The sequence below is a fragment of the Delphinapterus leucas genome, chromosome 8, assembly GCF_059928025.1.
Source record: "Delphinapterus leucas isolate spDelLeu-1000000601 "Yukka" chromosome 8, BTC_Dleu_Yukka2, whole genome shotgun sequence".
In the NCBI taxonomy this organism is placed as follows: Eukaryota; Metazoa; Chordata; class Mammalia; order Artiodactyla; family Monodontidae; genus Delphinapterus; species Delphinapterus leucas.
Window position 1 is genome coordinate 2,969,871 of NC_143136.1, and position 13,334 is coordinate 2,983,204.

The window sequence follows — 13,334 nt, forward strand, 5'->3', positions numbered from 1 at the left end:
CGTGCCACAACTACTGAAGCCAGCGCGCCTAGAGCCCATGCTCCACGACAAGAGAAGCCACCGCAATAAGAAGCCTGCGCACCACAACGAAGAGTAGCCCCCACTTGCCACAACCAGAGAAAAGCCTGTGCACAGCAACGAAGACCCAACGCAGCCAAAAATAAAATAAATTAAGAAAAAAGAATCTAGTATTTTCAGCTACATTGTATGATAAATTTTGCAGTACCTTCCACTGAATTTTTGGATCGCCGTTTTGATGTCTTTGTTGTCACTGACCTGGATGCTCTAGTGGAAATCTCAGTCTTAAAGAAAAGAGAATGAAAAAATAAATTAATTGATGCACCACAGAGTGACACCATGAGCAGATTTATTATTCAAGCTCAAGGAAGAACAAACAGGAAACACAACATCCGTGCGCATTCAAAGGGGAACTGACTCCAAGTCAGCACGGCTAAGCACTTAAGGCCTAAGAGTGTGAGTTAGAAGGAAGCCGAAAGCTCTTTCACTCTAAATGCAGAATTCCACTTTTTGGTACAGCCCTAAAAAGGTCAGCCGTCCACTGACCATGCCTTGAGAATCATTGTCTCATCAGATGAGTTTATGGGGACTCGACTTCTGTCGCTATATGCTTAATCACCTCAATGCATTTGTGAACAACTCTGAGAGTGAAAACGTACACAGTGTGTTCAAACAGAGCGTAAATCAGAGAAAACAGCACATCCCATCCCTCCCACCGCTGGCTCAGTTCCCTGGCCCGACCCCTCCCTCAACCTGCCACGAGGGCCTCTTAACTAGCCTCCCAGCCTCCACTCCACGCCTGTCCATCTTGCCTGTGGCTGCCCGGATATACTTTCTGAAATGCAAACTGGACGATGAAGTTGGGGTGAGTCTAACCTCCCCAAGACAGCCCGGCCTGGCCTCGACCTCACCCACAGGAATTGCACTGCAGGGTCCCACCGGGCCAGGCAGAGCTTGGACGGGTCCCTCCAGCCGGCCCTCCGGTCCCTGCCTGCCTCGTGACTTAATCCTCTCCCAGACTCCTCCGAAGTGCCACCTCCATCCTCTCCCAAATGACTGCCTTACCCCTCTGTACTCCGTACATCATACTTGTCACATAAAGGTACGAGGAGACCCAAGAGTCCACCACAGAGAAGCAGAGAATAAACACACCCCACCTACTTTACAGGCAGTAAACCCTTTAAAGCGGTACTTTTACAACAAAATAAATATGGACCTATTGTGTGTGAGCCTCCGCCACGCCCCACCCCGTGCCTCCGTGGACTGGGGGTGGACCACACACAGCACTTACTATTTCAACACAGCTATGGGTTTATGTCTCTCAAAATTATTTTTTCAAGTTTACCTCTGTTTCAGCTTTGGAGTCTTTGAAAGATCCATCTGACGACTTTTTAGACATCTCTCCTGAGCTTGAGGACTATAAAAAAAAATTTTTTTTTTTCAAACTCTAGAATTACTCAAGTCTGTAACATCTAAAAACGCGCCGAGATGTTTTCTCTAACACTGACCAACAACAAGATAACCCTTCACACGGGAGCACCATGTCACATCCCAGCCCCGCCCCACTGCGGTCGCTGTGTGGCCTGGACCTCCAAAGGCCCATCCAAGATCTCCACCCACTGGGGGCTGACCAGGAGGCCAAGGGCAGCAGGCGCAGGGCCTCGCAGGGAACCGCAGGGAGCAGCGTCTCCCAGGCCCACACGGTCCCTACGCCAGGCCAGACTTCTCGGAGATGTTCCAGGGACACACAGGGAATCTGGAAACGAGGGAGTCGCCCACTCCTATCTTCTGTGAGGGAACCACTCTCACCTCCCAATGGAGCGGTTCTTTTTGAGCAAAGTCTCCAGACGCTACATCAGGAAAGCACTCTCAAAACAAAAATGACGTGAAAACTGTAAGCATGTTAAATCAACACCTTAAAAAACCTCACACTTAAATCAACTCTCAGAAAGACGTATCTCGACATAAGGAGTAGAAGAGACACAATCACTGAGATTTTCCTCCATGAAAAGCAGTGGATGCCTGTTGAATACTTCAACAATTAACTGTCCTCATGACTTAACTATGAAGGTAGCAGACTACATCCGAAGTAGTTTCCTGTGCGGGCCGGGCTCTGTGCCTGGGGTCCCCCCAGCCCAGAGTGCTCAGTTCCCTGCAGACATGGGAGGAGGGCAGCACCCACACGTGGCCACTCTGACCTCAGACTCATCCTCCACCGCCACACGGGGACACACCCGTGACTTCTCAGAGTGCCTTCACACCTGCTGTTTCACAGGCTGAGAATGTCTCACCATCGTCTCTTCTAAGTCATGGGATTCGACTGGAGGCTGCAGACTGCCCGGCAGGGCCCAGGTGAGAGCTGAGTCTCCTCTTCCCTGGAGCTGCCCTCCCGGAAGCCTCGAGGCTCGGCTCTCTGGGGGTCCCACCACTCCTGGGGGAGACAGCAGCCTGCCCCCAGAGCCCTGTTCCACAAAGGAGCCCCAGACGGACACAGAAGGGCCAGTCCAGCAAAATCACCACGACAGGTCTATGAGCACCTGCCTTCGGCCAACAAGGGCCAGCTGGGAGCAGGAACGCAGTCCGTTCACCCTGGTCTCACGCACTTAAACAAAACCGTCCCTCGCTCGTGGCTCCAATACGTCCCATATATCCACCCATAAAAGTTCTCTTTGGAACTGTCTCTCTACTTAGAAAACCAGTCCCACCACCAGCAACCTCAGTGAACGTCACGGGTGGGACACTGGGTCTGAAGACCTGGAGTGCTGAGGAGGTGCCCCAGGCAGGCGCTGCCTCGTGAAGTGCACTAGAATGTGCGGGCACCGCACTAAAACCGGCTCCGTGAAAGACTTTTCTTCGACCTCTAAAAAGAAGCAAAAGACGGGGAAGGCCTTGGTTATTTCTAAAACTCCTACGGGAAACCAGGCTTTTATGATACATACGCCGTGGTGAGTTACATGACTCCAGGGTGTCCCTGGGAGACCCCAGGGTCCCAGGTAGCATACCGACAGCCAAAAGAACCACCGAGCAGACCAGCTGCCAGGCCTGGCGCGCAGTCCGTCCCACGGAGCCCGCTCACCTCCCGGTGCCAGGGATGCGAGGCCACAAAACCAGAGGCCGGCTCGGCAGGAAAGAGCAAGCTGGCCCCTCACCGCCTGGCCGCCTCACTCAGCAGACCTTGTACTTTCCCAGACCTCAGCTTCCTCCTTTCTAGCAGCTGGAGACCAGAGGATTTCCAGGACCTGCCCAGGACACTTTACAGTTATCTGATGTCCCTGCAAGAACCAGCATTTGCAATGCCAGCCCTGCCAGGAGACTTACCCTATTTACAGCGGGTCCGAAATAACCTGCACATCTAGAAAACAGTGTCTGAAACCAAAAGAATTTTCTGGAAAACCCTAAATTTACCTGAAAATTTAATCAAACAAGCATTCAGTAAACTGAGGTCTCATTTTACTCACCTGCTAATGCTTCAGAGGCTTAGAAAGTGTCCCTAATCCTTAATAAACGCAGCCATGCCCACACCCCGGGGACCCCACACGCTGAGGCTGCCTGGAAACGCTGCTCACAAAGCCACGGGACCCACTGATCCCCGGTCTCCAGGAGAACGCCCAAAGGCACACACACACAGCAGACAGGAAAAGCAAAAACCAGTATCACTTTAAGGTTCTCCTAGGAATCCACGACTGTCAGAATTTTAAACTGGTGATAAAGAAATCCAGTTTCCTAATCACACTACAACCAAGACCAGAGTCATTGTGGAGAACACCACGAACCCTTTCTAAGTTAAAGGCAGAGGTTTTCCAACAGGACTTACCTTTCTCCCCGGCTTCTCGCGCTCGCGGCTCCTCTCCCTGTCAGGGTCCCTGGAGCGCTGCCCGTCCCGCACCCTCTGCCGGGCCCGCTCCTGGCCCTTGTGTCGCTCGCGCTCGCTCTCCCGGTCTTTCCACTTCTCCTCCTTTCCGCCCTCGTTCTTCCGCTCGCTCTCCCGCTCTGCGTCCTTGTCCCTGGCCCTCTCCGGCCGGGCCCTGTTCTTGGCCCGCTCGCTCTCCCCTTCGTGGCACTTGTCTCTCTCGGGATCTTTGTGTCTGTCTCGGTCATTCTCCTTGGCCTTCTCCCTGTCCCTTTCCTTTTCTCTTGGTTTGCTTTCTTCCTTTAATTCCTCTTTCTGTTTTCGACCTCCGCTTGTATTTCTCTCGTTTATTTCAGAGTTTCTTCTATCCTAGAAAAAAAAAAAGCTGGATGACAATATCACTTATAAACGTCTACCTGAACCACAAAAAGCCTCATTATTTCATTTTCAGATGCACGTAACTTGCATTCACCTCTTTATCCTTATGAACCCTGGACGCTTCCTCCCTCACGTTCTTATTATCCAATTCTTGAGGTTTCGACGTCAGTGAGGACCTTCCTTTTGTTTCCGCCTTCTCTCCGGCTAACACTCTCTTCACCGCATCGTCGCTGGAGAGCTTGTCCCAACGTGAGGAAATAAAATGCAAGGTTGCGATGAAATTAGTACATTTAATAAACATGAATGTCAACATTCAAAGATTGCTCATTAAACGGAATCTTTGTCTCCTAATGGATTTCAAAGGATAAAATATTAAAAGGAAATGAACGTTACCACAGACAACGTACAGCATCTCCTCTAACCGAGCCCTCCAGCACTCCTGCGGTAACAGTGCAGTCCACTCAAGCTAAATGAACCCTGGGTCCCTTCTACCCAAGGTGCCAAGAGTGGACGTGTGTGCTGTTCAAGGACACCAAAGCTGGCCACACGACTCTACGACGCCCTTCACTTCTCACGGGGCCACAGAGGCCCAGCACCGAAAGGGCCTAAGGAATGATCTAACCGGAGCCCCATCAAATGCCAAAATCCCTTCTGCAGCATCCCTGACCGCCCCCCAGAGTCTCTGAACACCTCGGGTCAGGAATCCCACTGGCCACACACTCCCGCTTTCCGCAAGCCTGCGCTGAGTGACTGCTACACGCCCGGCACTAGACCGCGGGCCGAGGACACGCTGCACACCAGCGAGGCGGCCAAACACAAGAACCAAAAGTCAGTGCGCTGGGGGAACACGACGGGGGTTCCAGCAAGAGCAGCCAATCCCACACGGCTCCCGGGAAGCAGCTCCGCACAGAGAAAGCAGCAGCACAAGCGAGGGAGTGACACCAGGGCAGGAGCCCTCGGGGTGCAGGCACAAGGTGAGAGATGAGAGAAAAGGACCAGAGGAGACGGGCTTCGTGAGCGGTGCACGGAGCTGGGGGCGAGGGATTCAGCAGGAAGGCTAGTCAGATTTGCTTTTTGGAAAGATGAGCAACGAGAAGGATCTGGGGGTGGGGGCGGGGGACAGAGGTCAGCGCACTGGAAGATCAGTCTCTGCGTCTCCATGCCTTGGACCCAGCACACCAGGGCGAGGCTACCCTGAGGCCCCGGGGGCCAGTCTGATCCCACTCTCCATCTCCCACTGCTGCTGTGTGAGCTGAAGCCCACCTTTCCCATCTTGGTAACATGGAAGGTTAGCCCCCAGCCCATCAGGTCCATGAAGGGCTCTGTTAGCCATGCCCTTGATAAAGGTCCAACTCCGCTCCCCTGGGGGCTACTCAGATCCCACAAAGAAGGCAGGCCCTGGGGATGACCTGCTCCTATGGCCCCAGCTGGACTGTGAGGGAGAAGCCAAGATTCCAGCCCTTGGTGAGGATCTCAGGAAATCCAGTCCCTGCACAAGTGAAACGGGATCTCTTTGAAGGCAGCACAGCTCTGCAAACACCCACCAGGGGAGAGGGAGGGATGGAGGGGAGGAGGGAAAGAGGGAGGGAAGCAGACCCAAGAGGCTGGAAAGGCGGGCAGAGAACAGGGACATCCCACGAGCCCCAAAGATGAAGAAAAGCAGCTCCTCCGGTCACCCGGTTGGAAACAGTCACCTGCCCTGAAAGGAGGCCCAAAAGGAGAAAGGATTCAGGGCTCAGCAGGCCGGGCACACAGCCCCCAGCCACGTGCCCAAGAGCAAAGTGTCTGCGGAGTCCCTATTTGATGCTGACAGCTCGTAGACCCTGTGCGTAGCACTGCCTTATCTGTTTCAGTGTGCAGCTTTAAACTACTTCTGCAACTCGGAGGCTCCAGGAGAGGTGGGGTCAGACTGCAAGCACAGGGTTAAAACCCCCTCCTTAAACACCTCGGCTCCGCTGCGTGGCCTGCCCTCCCCGTGTGGTCATCCCTCCCGTGCTGGCAGCCTCCAGCTCGGGGGCGGCACTACCTTGTTGAGACAGCACTTTCCGATTCTCTGGAGCAGCTCGTTGGTCCTTTCAGGCTCGTGCCCGGCCACGATGCGAGCCGGTTTTGCCAACAGTGGCTCTCCGGAGACCATGACCACCACGTCTATGGCCTTCTGAAGGAAGCTAATTTTGGCGTCTTTATCCTGAAAGATTTCCATTTAAAACACAAATATTAAAATACTTCAAAAAGAGCTTGCATTGTCTTCAGTATGTCCAACAGGCACAGCTCCCGTTTAGATAAGAAGCTATTTTTAGATTCGTGTTAAATTTAGAAATCCTGACTCTTTATAACAACAACCACCAAAAAAAATCTCCGGTAAAGCTTTTAGTTGTAGGTGGTGGGCTAGCATCATTAACCTTTGGAACACTCATTCCATTTCTCCAGGATAACGTTAGCGTGCTAGGCAGCTGCCGCAAAGACCACGAAGCGAGGAAGGGCACATGGCAACGCCCAGAGCCACCAGCCTCGCATGCCAGCCACAGGTCAGCCGTGAGCGAGGGGCCACCACAGCGCACCGCTCACAAAAACCCTGTTCACGAAGGCGAGCAGGGACAGTGCCTCAAACCTACCTTAACGTTATCGGACTTCATCTCAGCGTCTGTGTAGAGGCCCTTCATGAAACCGGTCACCCTGATCACCTTCAAAAGATAAAGCAAGGCCATGGTCAGCGCCCCACGGGACAGCCCGTGCCCTGGCCTCGCCCACTGCCCACGCTAAGGGCCGCCTGGATCTGTCTACGCCCAGGACGTCATTCATCCACTGACGCAATGAGCACTGAGCGTCTGCCATGTGCCAGGCCTCGTCCCGGCAGGAGCCAGCCTGGTCCTCACAGAACTCAGCCTGGCTGTGACAACAGGTGAACACGATGGACCCGCGGGGCTATAACGGGGGACAGGATCCCTCCTAATCCAGGTGCAGGAGGCCCTGGGGAGTCGGGGAACACTTCCCAGAGCAAATCATATCTAAACTAAGACCAGAAGCTTACGGGAGAAGAACTGGGAGAGCGGGTATTGAGGAAGCACGTGACAGGCAAAAGAAACAGTCCCACAAGGTCCAACTAGGTCCTGTTCAAGGAGCCAGAGGAAGTTTGACAAGAGGAGCCTGAGGCCAGGGAGTCGGCACGAGCCTGACTGGATGGCCTTGGAAGCCATCAGGAATGTGGACTTAGCCTCACTACCACGAGGAGGCCCCGAGGGGTGCACAGACAGGAAATGGCCTCCTGTGAGGATGGCTCAGGGCAGTGGAGAGCGCGGACTTTGGAAAGAAGAGGGACTTCCCAGCCTGGGTTTCTCCTCACCACTGGGTCACTCACTTCCTGGGACACAGGGGTGCTCTGTGCCACATCACTTTTGTTCTCCCCCCACCCCTTCCTCTCCTCAGTCAACCTGGACCTCCCAGCTACCCCTCAGTCAGGCTTTGGGGGTGGTGATGTGTTCCGTTCCTCCCCACCTCCAGACACACCAGGGCCCTGGCTTCTCTCAGACCAGAGGTTTTCAAAATGCGGCAGGTCACTATAAAGTCAATGTAATGGGTAGCAATAAGCATTTTTTAATAAAACATATAAGAAAATATCAGACTGCACTGTATGTGGTTAGGATGAATATTGCCTATATGTGTGTGTCCTGGGTCAGATATAAAGAGTATTTATTACCACACTAATATTAGGCTCCTTCTCTGAGACCAAGCTACAACTAGCTAGCTATTAATTAAGCTAGCTTTCATTCCTCAAACTACTTAACAGCTGTGCTGGTTTTCTTCCTGACAAGACAGGTGGAATATCAGGAGTATCCTGCACTTAATATTCCTGGAACTTTTGCATCCTCAAAAGGAAAAACCTTTGGAGCTTTTTCCAGTGGGCTGACAGTTAAACTTGTGAGCAGTCATTTTAACCAACAAGAGACATGAATTTCGCAGGATCAGTGCTTCAATTTATGAAAGAGGCAGAGTTGGTTTAGCAGTAGCTAAAATACTAACAGGGAGATTTGAATACTCAGGGGCAGTGAAGAATTTTCGTACAAGGATCTGCACATATTATCTGAAAATGCTTTCCAGGTGTCAACTGTCCTAACATCTTTATTGAGTAGGTGACAATTAACGTATTTATCTTTACACAGGTAGAGAAATTAATTTTGACCTTAGATTAGGAAAAAACTGAGGAAGAAAAGCAGACCAGTGGATCCCGACTGGGAACACGGAACTCCTTCCCCACACCCTGGCTACCTGGCCAACCAAGCCGATTCCTGCCCGAACCTTCCTCCTCCTCCGCCCTTCCAGGAGGTGGGGACAGCAGCCACCATGAGACCAGGGCCACACCAAGACCCACAGGACAAGGTATGGCCGCCAGCCTCCTTCCTGGCTCTGTTTCAGTGAAGAGATGGGACTAACACAGAAAATGAAAGTGTGAGGCTGGGCGGCAACTGCTGTAGTTGGCCACTCACCTCCTGGCTAAGTGACTTGGCCCCTCCTGGGTTAGAGGACGCTACCTGCCTACTTCACAGGGCGGGGGTGATGCAGCTCAAGGCCCGGCTCCCACCAGGCTCTCCACGCAGCCACGTCCCTTCCCCAAACACTGTCCAGGGCAGGTCTAAGTGCTGCACTAGCTTAGGAGGAGGGGGAGGCCAGTCAAGGCAGCCCTTGGGATGTGGGTGGGTTTCAAGAGAGCTGTAAGCACGATTAGGGTTTTTAACAGAGAGAGGCACACATTGTAAGCTAAGTTAAGATAGCAGAAACAAGCAAAGCAAAATTTGTGTAATTTCCAGCACCTGCTGGAAAGAGTGAGACGTGAAGTTTAAGGACAAACATGGGGCAAGAGTGGGAGCCTGAGCCCGTGGACACCTGCAAGTTCGAGCTCTTAACTCCCCAAGAGCATGCCCGAGTTTCCAAGGTCAACACTGCACTCAGGTGCACCACGGAAATGGGCACTGCCCCCCTGAGTTACAGGAGCCTTGACTGATTCCATTCAACAATGAATGTTTGTCGTGCACCTTCTGTGTACCGTACCCAGGATATGCCAACAAACAAGCTACCGTCCACGTCACTCAGGAATTTACCAGTGGGGAGAAGTTTACAGACAACCCATCTCAAGACATGCTCTGTCGTTTATCGGTAAATACTGACCTGCTCTTTTATAGCGTCTTCTTTTCAGGTCCCCTAAACCACCTTCAATCAATTCACCCACAGGTACCGATTAAGCAACCAGTATGTGGTGGCCACAGTGGAGCAGGTGGAGGGAAACTTGGGGAGAGGGAGTTTATACAAAAACAAAAAGAATGATTTCTTTCTCCCGGGATTTGTAAGCACTCTCCACATGCTAGACACCGCAGCAAAAAAAAGTCACAGAAACAGCTTTGCCAGGTAGAGTGGAAGATGTGCTCTAAGAGATACATGGGTAGGATGGGAAGAAATAAGAATGCTCCCCAAGGGGCGGGGAGTCTCCCCGGAAGAGGGGGCTCAGGGGGTTGGCGCGAAGGGGAGCACAGGGGTGAGAGCAGAGGCGCCGCGGAATCCGGCCAAAGCCCGGCTCCTCGGGTAGAGGACGCGCTCAGCGACGCGAGGTCCGACCCTGACGCCAGCTCTGGTCCCGACCCACAACCCGGCAGTGACCCCCGACCCGCATCCCGGCCCTCACCCCGACCCCCACAAGGGCCCTGACCCCCGGCCCGCACCCCGAGCCCCACAAGGGCCCTGACCCCCGGCCTGCACCCAGACAGCGCACCGGGACCCCGGCCCCGACCCCGACGAACCCCGGACTGCACCCCGACCCCCGCCCCGGCCCGGCACTCACCTCCGTGATGATGTCGTGCAGGTAGCGGAACGGGGGCTTGTTCAGCAGCTTCTCCGTCAGCGGCGGCCTCCGAATCACCTTCCCCAGAGCCTCCTGCGTCCGCTTCACCACCGCCGCGTTCATGGCGGCGCCGCCCGCGTCTCGCCGGCCGCCGAGCCTAAACGCCGCTCCCGGCCCCGCCGCCGCCGCCGCCAGGTCCGGCCTAGACGCGCCGCTCGGGTTTCCATCCCACAGTGCACCGGAGTCGGCCAAGGCGCGTGCGCGGGGCCGCGGCCCTCGGTCGCCAGGGCGGCGCGGCCTTAGCAACGGACCGGCGGCTGCGCCCCGGCCCCTGTCCGACTGCGCGCGCACGCGGGCGGCGTTTGCGGTGGGGCTGCCTCAGCGTCCCTGCCCGGTGACAGCGCCGAACCCCTCCACCGCTCAGCAGCCTCGGGAAAAAGCTGTTCTCCCCGCGTGAGAGGAGCCTTCCCGAGGACTGGATAGCAGCAACACAGCTTCCAAGGTTCATTTCAGGGGGACTGGACTAAGTTATCTCGAAAGACACATACCTTATCCTGTTGTTACTTAACATGGCTTCTTGGAAGAGTAACTCCTTTTCTCTGAGGCTATGTTTCTGTTCCTATAAAGCAGGGATAATATGTGCCAGCCTCCCTAACTCCCAGGGAGATGAGGACCAAACGATGCTTCAGGCTTTGTAACCAGGATGAAGCCGCTCCCTTGTTGTTCTGCCAGGTGTCTGTGGTTCTGTCCCATCTGTCTTCCATCCGCCACGCACAGGCTCACTGCAGATACTTCTATCAATTTTGAAGCTTTGTGGTCTGTTTTTAGTTCTTCTATTGGATACCTTTATAATTTTTATTTACATTCATTTTTACCATTTTCAATGCGCTCCATTCTTTATGTGTTCTTTGCTCGAGATGTATCTGGATGTGGAGTTTTTTAACTTAAAATTTATATTTGACTTTTTAAAATATTAATTTATTTGGCTACGTCAGGCCTTCGTTGCAGCACGCGGAATCTTCGTTGCAGCACGCAGAATCTTCGTTGGCGGTATGTGGGATCTATCGTTGTGGCTGTAAAGTCCGTTGGCCCGGGTGAAAGGAGGCCCGGGGGTAAGAGAAAACATCGACCAGTATGAGGTAGGAGAGGCATTGGAACATAACGACCTCACCTGTTCTGGGAATCAACAAGAGACTCTAACTTCCTGCCCAGAAAACAATGGGGCTGACGGGAAGGGAAAATGGGCTTACGCCCCACAACAGACCAACCAACACCTGGCCCTGCTGTATCCTCACCAAATAAGGAATTACCCTGTATAGCAAACCACCCCCTCCCCTTGCAAGCCGCCTTCTGCTTTTACCCCAATAAAAATTCCCCTCATCCAGTACTGGACGCGACTTCTCTGGCCCCTTTCTCTCGGACCCACCGTGAACCTCGCCCGGGAGCGCTCCCTAATAAAGCTCACTTGAAGCCTTCCTTTGTTTCGCGGTGCCGTTTTGTTAAGATCCGACCTTACAGTGGCGCTCCTTGCGGCGCGCGGGCTTCTCTCTAGTTGTGGCGTGCGTGCAGGTTTTCTCTTCTCTAGCTGTGGCCTGGGCTCCAGAGCGCAGGGGCTCTGTACTTTGCGGCACGCGGGCTCTCTGATTGAGGCGCGAGAGCTCGGTAGTGGCGCTCAGGCTTAGTTGACCCGCGGCATGTGGGATGTTAGTTCCCCGACCAGGGATTGCACCCATGTCCCCTGCATTGGAAGGCGGATTCTTTACCACTGGACCACCAGGAAAGCCTCCGATTATTATTGACATTCAATAAAATTCACCCATTTTAAGTGTACAGCCTGTTGCGTTTTGGTAATTTTACACAATTATGCTACCATCACCACAATCAAGATACAGAACAGTTCCTGTACCCTAAAACATTTTCTCCTGCTCATTTGCAGTTCATCTCCTCCCCCACCCCAGCCCCAGGCAACTGCAACTGTCATTATAACCATGCCTTTCCTAGAGTTCCATATAAATGGAATCATACAGTACATAGTCTTTTGTGTTTAATTCTTTCCTTTATAATGTTTTGAGATTCATCCACACGTCATTCCTTTTTGCAGCTGAGTAGTATCCGTAGTACAGTTTGGTTATCCGTTCAACAGTTGATGCATATTTGAGTTGCTTTTATTTCTTATTATTTATGAGTAACACTACTAAGACCACTCACATACAAGTCTTTGTATGAACATAAGTTTTCATTTCTCTTGGATAAATACCTAGAAATAGGATTGCTGGATTATATGGTAAGAACATGCTTAACTTTGCAAGATACAACCATACTGTTTTTAAAGTGGCTGCATCACTTTTCATTTGCACTAGCAACGTATGGCATCCCAGTTGCTCCATATCCCCTGGCAACACCTGATGTGTCAGCCTTTTTAATTTTAGCCATTCTAATAGGTATGTAATAGTATCTTATTATGGTTTTAATTTGCATTTCTCTGGTAATTACTGAGTTCAAGCACTTTTTATGTACATGCACACTTTTCATTTTCATGGGCATTCATGTATATTTGGTGAGGATCGCCTACAAAGTATCATTCAGGCATTTATTGAAGCACTGCTGTGCGCCGAGTACTGTTTAGGTGCGGGGGATCTCTGTGGAACTACACACCTTCTAGTAAGCAACTTCCACAACAGCAGTTGATCACTGCTCCTAGGACCATAGCTCTCTCTGCTGCTAACTGCATCCAGGACCTGGTCCTGCATCCAGGACCATGGTTATCTAGCCAGAGGCCAGGTGAACGGCCAGAGCTCATCTCCCTCCAGCAGTGCCAACCTCATTTCTTTCCACACTTCACCATGCAGGTGGGCTGGCTGTAAGAGACTTTACTGAGCGGTTGAGAGAAGCCTAAGAGGTGACAACCTGTGAGGGAAGGCATTTGATAACACTCACTGTGTAGAGCTCTTCCACGGTCCATGAGGAAGAAAGCCCCCGGAGAATCGTGCTCTCAGAGAGATTCCCTCCCGGGTGGCCCTCGGCTATTAACCCTGCTTCCCCACTTCCAAGTCCACCCCTTGACCAGAGCACCTCCATCCTCTGGCCCCTGCCTTATCAAATCTTCCTGACTTTCTGGAAACCCCACTCTACCCATGGGAGCTTTTGTCTTCCCATCCATCCCCTTTCTCCCAGCAGTACACTTCCCAGAGTCTGGGCTCTCCCGTCCAGACCCACAACCCAAGGTCTTGGTAGGACAGTCCCCTGTGGCATTTGACA

At 52.7% G+C, this 13,334-nt stretch overlaps 1 protein-coding gene across 5 annotated transcripts in view; it reads right to left on the bottom strand.

Annotated features, from left to right (window-relative positions):
- The window catches only part of IFT54 (intraflagellar transport 54), a 66,739-nt gene extending 55,779 nt beyond the window's left edge, over positions 1–10,960 (bottom strand). The window contains exons 1-7 of one of the 5 annotated variants that reach the window (XM_022568120.3): positions 10,077–10,595; positions 6,862–6,930; positions 6,273–6,434; positions 4,341–4,484; positions 3,833–4,237; positions 1,364–1,435; positions 227–302 (exon numbers count right to left, since the gene is read on the bottom strand). In XM_022568120.3, coding sequence (XP_022423828.2) covers positions 227–302; positions 1,364–1,435; positions 3,833–4,237; positions 4,341–4,484; positions 6,273–6,434; positions 6,862–6,930; positions 10,077–10,199 — 1,051 coding nt within the window. In that variant the 5' untranslated portion in view covers positions 10,200–10,595. Of the gene's footprint in view, positions 1–226; positions 303–1,363; positions 1,436–3,832; positions 4,238–4,340; positions 4,485–6,272; positions 6,435–6,861; positions 6,931–10,076 lie in introns of all 5 variants that reach the window. The other 4 variants (XM_089916118.1, XM_022568122.3, XM_022568123.3 and 1 more) reach the window with 4 other exon arrangements.
- Between the last annotated feature and the right edge of the window lie 2,374 nt (positions 10,961–13,334).